An 8372-nucleotide genomic window follows, 5' to 3' on the forward strand; every position below is an offset into this window, starting at 1 on the left:
TTAATTTTATTCCGTGTTTGTGATTGAATAACTTAACTAAAGATTAAAAAAAATTTATAGACATTTTTGCCAAAATTACTACACAGTTTCTTTTATATATATAAAAGAATAAAATAGAAATTGAACGTTAGGAAGTAAAAATTGTAAGTAAAGTAAAAAAATTTTTATTTTCACTAACGTGAGCAAAATTTTTTTTTAATCTTTAGTTAAGTTATTCAATCACAAATATAGAATAAAATTAAAAAAACTCAACAAAATAAAATAAGTTGAGCTAATAAAATAACATCTAAACATATAAGAGATTTTCTAAAATCACATTCCGGTACACACTAAACTAAATCAAAGCCAGCATTCTTCCTGACAAAATAAAATAAAGCCAAAACTCTAGTTCACAAGCAAGAAATACAAATAAAATACCATATAAGATTATTATCAAAATTCGATCTTGCCAAGAGTACTCGACATGTCCATGTATATAAAGACAAGATATGAAAAAATCATAACATATAAATTGACACCGAAATGCTACAAAAAACAGCAAATATCTTGTTTAACGTAAACCGTTATTACCTCCAGCGGTTTATGCACACTTCCCCACACACATAAACCATAAACCGCTACTCGTAGTAGCGGCTTATGGTCAAGCATCAATAAACAGAAACTGCTACAACCTCTAGCGATTTCTGTATTCTCCCATTTGCATGTAATCCGCAGCTGGCTATAGCGGATTATGTGTTTTGGTAAACTACTACTGTCAGTAACGGTTTCTATAGATATATGAAACAATGTATTTACGTCTTTATGTTTAAAAGAATGCAATTGCGTAAATTTAGAGGACAAACAATTTATTTATGTAAATTGCCCATTTATTTATTTATTTATTTCTACAGATCTACGAATATGCAAATTAGATATACGAATAACTACATAAAATCCACAATCTAATAGTGTTGATATGCAGATCAAATTCGATAGCCCTATAGATCAGATTCGGACTGCGCATATGCATATAAGATCTGATCCAGGAACACCCTACCTCAAAGCTTGTTAGCTGCACAAACAAGACACTCCACAAATCCCAAAGTTGAATAGAGGCTGAACCAAGTTGCAACTTACAAGTCATCTGTGTTCCTCCCAACCTTGATATGTACAATATAATTTCTTAACTCCAAATCACATTTATTGTTTATTATAAATCTGATTGGTTGAGAATATGAGAACACTGATGTTCCGCTAAAGTATGAACCGCTTCCATATAAGATCCAGGTCAAGCTTAACCTTCAGCTATAGTTACATGATAAATTAGTAACCTCTGCTAGTCTAATTTTAGTGCCAACCACCTGTTTGTAGAATTGCCCCACAGGGAAAAAGAGCTCTTTAGGAAAATAGGTTGCTACTATACCATTCCACTAGGTTGTATCTTATAGCAAATAGGAGCATGAGTTTGATGCTTCATCACGTATCAATGTTGCCACATGAGGCTGTATCTTGTAAACTGAGGCTTGCTGGAGCATTAGCAAGATCTCATTCCTTTTCTGCATCTTGTTCTGTCACCAATAGAGCAATCCATTGCACCCCGAAAAGGTGGAGCTGCAGTGGCAGTTGTATTGGAGTTAGTATTAGTAGTAGTAGTAGATGCAACTACCAAGGGAAAAGGCTTGTTAGAAGCTGCTCCACCACCAGTGACTTTGTAATTGCCGGTGACGGAAGTTATGGCAACAAGCAGGTTGTTAGTCTCACTCCGCGCTTGTATGACTATGTGCTAAAAAATGTTAGAGAACCTGAGGTGAGGAACACAACCATTTGCCCGCATTGATTGTTTAACACTGAGAAAGATATACACTTGACGCGCGCATGTGTGATATCAGTTGTTGAGTTCCCCTTTGTGCTTATTGTAAAGAGGTTGTGTTTCAGATTTTAAGGCAACTGCGCGAGGAGACAGCCTCTATGCGTGGAAGTCAGATGCAGGTCATTCCAATCAATTCATTTTTATGGAAATAGACTTGCACAGTTAATTAATAGAATTGCTAATATCAATGTCTTGCTTATACATTGTGTATGCCCCATGCAAGCGAGGATTGTACTTTTGGTTTTATGTCAGTAGTATTTAGTGGGGTAGCATAACAATACTATTTATTATTGATTTTCTCTACGATAGATAACTAGTAATCGAAATTTCTTCTAACTGATTGCCCTGCAAAGCTCCTCCATTAGGGAACTAGTTATTTTGAATTGAATTATTGGGCTTAGTCCTTAACATGTTGATGTGCTTGTAATAATGAGGGTGCAAACAAAGCATTATTTTTACTTGACTACTGCAAGGTTATCAATTTGTAATTGATGAGATGAAATTACGTTTTTTTACTGGTTAGCTATTTTCATATCCTTTTCAATGAACATGATAGATTTTCATATTGGTAATATAAAAAATCATGGAGCTTCTTCTGTGTGGGCAGATGCTGATCTTTGGTTGTTAGTTAACTTATTAGTACCAGTATGCTCTTCTCAAGGGTCAAGTTTGGAATTATGAAATTTTATTGAGGAAACAAAGAAACTGTGGTGGGTGGAATGCATAGTAGTTTCACTTATCTGCCATGAAATGAAATTTGACAATTTGTTTCTTCTTCTTCTTAATAGGTATCTCCTGATCAGGCACAATTACTTGCAATGCTTGTGCAGACTCTTGGAGCCGAACGGTGCATTGAAGTCGGTGTTTATACTGTATGTCCTAGACAGTCTAAACTAGGTTTATTCATGTTCATATTGCATGATTCCATTGTATTTCTTACTACACTTGGTTGAACTGGTTTTCTAATGGTGTGTCTTTTTTTTTTTGAATGTTGCACTTGTTTCGGGTTTTGGGTTATCTTCATGCAGATGAATTAAACAGATGCAGTAGTTGATGACATATTAAGATTGAGAATTTTTTTTTTATAAAAAACAATTAAATGAATTGCATATACTTGGGTGAATTTTCGTACAAAGGAGATCCTTTGTGACCTACAAAAAACAGATAATAGATATTAAACTGAGGACACTTTTACACATTTAAATGAGCAGTCATTATGTTTAGCAACCTTCTGTGGTTATCACGAGTGGTGACTGGTCATTTTAGCATTCATGACTCATGATGTAACCTCTATGGCACAGGCGCAGCATGAGTCAAATGCCTAAAAATGTTGAATCAACATTACATATAGTTCAGTCATACAGTCCTGAGAAGTATTCAAACTTTTGATATGTAGGGCTAAGTATCCTCCTTTAGGTCACACATTCCTAGTTAGATTGCTTAGTGAACAAGAGTTGTCCCCAATTTTTTTCTCCTTGCATAACAAGATTTTGAGATATATCAAGGAAGAGATGGGATAATATGAAATTAAGAATTTCGTTGAAGTCTTAAATCTTTAACCTACTTTATTTTGTGTAAATTGAATACGTGTGTTTCATTGCAATGCAATGATGCTTTTAAGCTGGTACTCTTCCATGAATCGTGGCATTATATTGTCAATTTGACACAGGGCTACTCATCACTGGCCATAGCATTAATCTTGCAAGAATCAGGTCGTTTGGTTGCATGTGAAAGAGATGCCAAATCTCTTGATATTGCCAAGAAGTACTATCACCTAGCTGGTGTTTCACATAAGGTCTATGCAACACTTGAAAGTTTCTAGTTGATGCCATTTATCTTTAATTTGAGGTATCTTTCTACATTGTAACTGCCTCTGTTTGTTGAGTTTTATCATAATGGATTCTAGGTGGATGTAAGACTTGGACTTGCAGTGGATTCCCTAGAATCTTTAATATTGAACGGTGAATCAGGCAGGTAAGTGAATTTGATATCATGTGGATTTTTATTCTCTTTAAAATTCTATTGTTGTCTAAGGATTCTGCTATATGATGTGTGCATTGTGAGAGAACCAGCTAAGTTGAATTTAAGAGCTATTTTCCTTTTCTCGCAGTTATGATTTTGCATTTATTGATGCTGAGAAAAGGATGACTGAGAAATATTTTGAACTGCTACTGCAACTGGTAAGAACAGATAACGTTCTGAGCCTATTATGTCCAATGATTTTTACAAGATTATTCTTAAACTGCACTGTTTAATTTTGCTTTTGCAGGTGAGGGTTGGAGGTCTTATAGTAATTGATAATGTTCTTTGGCATGGGAAAGTTGCTGATCCACTGGTAAACAATTGATTCTTCAGTTTATTTATTCATTTGTTTATTCTTCCGAATTGAATAAACTACACTTCTGATGTTATGTCCGCAGGTAAATGACCCAAAAACTATCAGCATTAGAAATTTCAATCGAAAGTTAATGGAAGACAAGCGTGTAAGCATCAGTATGGTAGGTTCATAGCAATTATTTTCTTCCATCACTGATGCACTTTCATAGTGATTCATTAAAAGTGGTTACTTCCATGAAGACATCTTCGTGTGAAGATGGTATTATAAACCATTAGATGGTTCAATAAAACTATTCAATCAAACATGTCAAACTATCTAACGGTTCACAATACCATCTTTATATGAAGACGTCTTCATGGAAGTAGCCACCTTCTTTGAATTTGATTTATAGTCCATTAACTCTTTTTGAGATTTAAGGTATCTATTGGAGATGGGATGACAATATGCAGAAAAAGATGACCCAGTTTTCATCGATTTATTGATATATTCTGTGCAATTTTGGGTTGATGCTTCGGCGGAAAGCAAATACTTGATTCAAACAAAAATCAATTGATTTTCATAGAAATGGAGATGTGGCAAGGTCTATTCTGCTAAGGCTCATTTGTGAAGGATCTGAAGAACCATTTTGGCTCCATAGCGAATGGAGAGATATGAATGCATGTAATTTCTTCATTGCTTTTACCCCCAAAATGTTGTAGCTTTTTACACTAACTTCTTAATAGCATGGAATTCAGTTAGTTACTACCCTTGGAATCACATGGATTGTAGATTGAAGAGAAACTTATTCACAATGGAACCGAGAATGAGTGTTAAATTGATAGAAAATTCTACCCATAAGGGCATAAGGCTATAACGGTATGTTTGGTTAGCTCGGTGGGTGAAAAAATGGGTCAAATATTTTCATGGAGGATAATGATGAATAAATTTATATAGAGTTGATTCATAAAAATTTCTACCCTATTTTCATCCATAACCAACATTCCCTTAGGATTGACTGTGGTGTTAGGCAAGTTAGATAGTAAAGATTAATCTTCGTACCTTAAATATATAATTTTAGAGAAGTATAAGGGACAATACTTATACTAAACAAAGTAAACAAGTTATACATTTAAAAAAGTTCTTTTAAATCCTAAATCTTAAACCCTTTAAATGTTTTTTATTTTAAGTCGTTCTCTTTTATATTATTAACCTTTTGGTCATTCTAAACTACTATCTTTGCATGATTGAAAGAGTACTAGACATTGCTAAATAAAAATTTTCATCACATGATGACTACACTACTGGTATGGTGACTGGTGAGCAATGCAGTAGGTGTTTAGGACTCTGCTCATATGGTGAGTAATGCAATATGTGAACAGGAGTGAGTTACGCCGATTCAGAAGTCTGATATTTATTATGGATCTAATAATCGGACATTCGGACCGAATTGGCAGCTGTAACTGAGTTAAATAGAAATCGATCTTTTAATTGGTCTGGTATAGATTAAAAAACTAGGTTAATGGTCAAATTAATTTTCGAAAAATAGATCGTTTTTTAAATTTATTTTTAAAAAATTTTATTAATTAAATTAATTTTTTGAAAACTATAAATTAATCATATTTGTCTTTTTGTTATTCTATTAACAGTTTTTATTAACGACAGATAACGTGAAAACATTGATTAACACCATACAGGACATCTGATATGTCTAATTAGACATTGACTAAATATATTTAAAAAAGATATTGTTCATATTCTGTCGCAAAACATAAAAGTTAGGCCCAATAAGGATAAAAGGCCTAATATAAGGGGGAGGCCTCTACCATATGCCCGACCTCTTTAAAGAGGTCAGAACCGCAAAGGAGCCTAGCTTTACTTGCCCAAGTACTGCTTCCACAAATCTCTCTAACTATCTCTATCTTCCTTTAAAGATAGATCCTAACAAACTCTCCAGATAAAGGAATGGTTATCCATCAATGAAGATGGAACTACTTCAACAAAGGTGGTTATTAGCTCTACTATACATAAACTGACACTCCTCAGATATATTCACGTTCTAATCTACTAAAAATCTACCTAAAGTCCTTGCTAACTTAAGTATCAGAGTCTCTTGCAGGTACCACCCCGCGCCTCCTCACGAGAAACTCGAACGGCGGCACCTTGGCACGAGAACAAGTCGGATGCTGCCCCACAAGGAGTCTGGACCTCACGTCCAGGCCCAAATCAATGTTTCAGATAACCCTCAAAATATTGGCACTGTTGCTGGGGACCTGCAATTCAACCCTTGACAATGGCGGACGATCACTACAAAGACGGTCACACGGCATCTGACTCAGAACCAGAGCCTCACCGTGACGTTCTCACACTTGCAATACTTCCACCATAGGAAAGAACACACGTTTTCCATGGAGAATGGACATTGGGAAATCCTCAGCCAAGACGGATTCAATCAGAGGTGCACCCACCAGCAAATGAAGAACCTCCCCATCCAACAGAGATACTAGGTCTAGTCCATGGTCACCGTGGATGACTAAAATAGCTTGAGCTAGAAGCTGAGTGTCAACGAAAAGCAGAATGGAAACTGCAAAGGGAAGTACGACGACGAAGGGAGCTGGAAAAAAAACTCTTAAGATTGGAAGCTGATCTCCGAAGATGAAGTAACCGAACAGATCGGGAAGAAAGCCCACAAGGAGGAGAAGATCCATTTGTAGAAGAAATCATGCGGGTCAAAGTTTCAAGGAATTTCAAAACCCTCGACATGGATCTCTACGATGGAACGACCGACCCGAGACACCATCTCAGCAACTTCAAAAGTCGGATGTACCTAACTGACGCCTCTGACGCTACTCGTTGTAAAGCATTCCTGACAACTTTGACTAAAGTTGCAATAAAGTGGTTCAATAACTTACCGCCCAGATCGGTAACTTATTTTGAGGATCTGGCAAGAAAGTTTCTTACTAGATTCTCCAATCAGAAGGATAAGGTAAAGCACGCCCAAGCCTGTTAGGAGTTAAACAAGAAGTCGGTAAGACGCTTCGAGATTATATGGAAAGATTCAATAAAGCATGCTTGGAAATACAAACCCACCCACTGAAGTAGTAATAATGAGATTAGTTAATGGCCTTAAAGAAGGGTCATTCTCTCAATTCATATCCAAGCAACACCCGGCCTTCTTGTACAAAGTACAAGAGCAGGTAGAAAAATACATCAACATGGAGGAGAATTCCCGACTAAGAGAGCCACTCCCGAGATCTAGCCTCCCCTATCCACCTCGGGAAAAAGAGAAAGAAGCTAAGAATAAGGAAGAATATATCCCGGAGAAACCTCGAAGGTATCACAACTATACTCTCCTTCGGATTTCTCGTGTAGATATTTACAGAGAGATATGTCATATAGAGAAGCTTCCACCTCCTCATCCGATTAAGCACAAAAAAGCAGAAAGTATGACAGAATACTGTAAGTACCACAAACTCTATGGGCATTCAACTAAGGATTATTATGACTTAAAGAATGTCATAGAAAAATTGGTCAGAGAAGGTCGACTAGTGGTGCACGAAACTGGCTCCGCACATTTCGCACAGATAAACCGGGAAGTATATCAGGTTGTCCAAGTAATACCTCAGGTGAGTGAGGGTCAATCCTATGGAGATTGTTAGTTTGAGCAAGCAGTGGATACCTTGCAGAACTTAGTCAGGCGGATAGAAAAGATAGTTGTCACGAGAAAACGCATAAAACAGATAAATAAATAAAACGTTACTAGATAGGTGTGAAATCTGTGGTATGAGAACGGTTGAGGCTTCGGAAATGCTTCTTCCTTTTGGATCAACTTTTCTCACCATCTACTCCAACTTCTGATGGATTCATTCCATGGCAGGCTGTATATGATTAACGCTGGGTCAGTAGTCATTAATCTCCTCTGCTTCAGATCAAACACCGGATCAGCAGTCATCCAATCTGAACGGGGGTGAAGCTCTAGCAGTCCATTCCCTTGGTGATCCTACTCAAAGTGCCAAAGACAAGGTCGGATCTTTCGGATCAGAGAATGCTGCTTCTTTGGATTCTAGCCTATACCACAATGGCCCTAATCGCCCTGCACCTCGACTAAACTGATATCTCGAGAAGTCCCCAACGAAGCCGTGGATTAGCTATCTAAGAGATGTATAATCAAGCTTGTGGTTCAGTACTATCCCATCGAGGACTCGCAAA

General features: G+C 36.6%; 1 protein-coding gene across 2 annotated transcripts; it reads left to right on the plus strand.

Moving 5' to 3' along the window:
* The first annotated feature begins 957 nt into the window (after positions 1-957).
* Positions 958-4931, plus strand: LOC112772948 (uncharacterized). 2 transcript variants are annotated; one of them, XM_025817971.3, is made up of 9 exons: positions 958-1786; positions 1915-1968; positions 2638-2721; positions 3519-3644; positions 3756-3823; positions 3960-4029; positions 4119-4184; positions 4270-4347; positions 4605-4931. In XM_025817971.3, the coding sequence occupies exons 1-9, from the start codon at positions 1439-1441 to the stop codon at positions 4644-4646; spliced, it is 936 nt and encodes a 311-aa protein (XP_025673756.1). In that variant the 5' UTR covers positions 958-1438; the 3' UTR covers positions 4647-4931. The 2 variants fall into 2 exon arrangements, with proteins under 2 accessions (XP_025673756.1, XP_072081760.1); XM_072225659.1 differs by lacking the exon at positions 3519-3644 and having other exon boundaries at positions 960-1786.
* Positions 4932-8372: the final 3441 nt, after the last annotated feature.

This window comes from Arachis hypogaea, chromosome 18 (assembly GCF_003086295.3).
Source record: "Arachis hypogaea cultivar Tifrunner chromosome 18, arahy.Tifrunner.gnm2.J5K5, whole genome shotgun sequence".
Classification (NCBI taxonomy): Eukaryota; Viridiplantae; Streptophyta; class Magnoliopsida; order Fabales; family Fabaceae; genus Arachis; species Arachis hypogaea.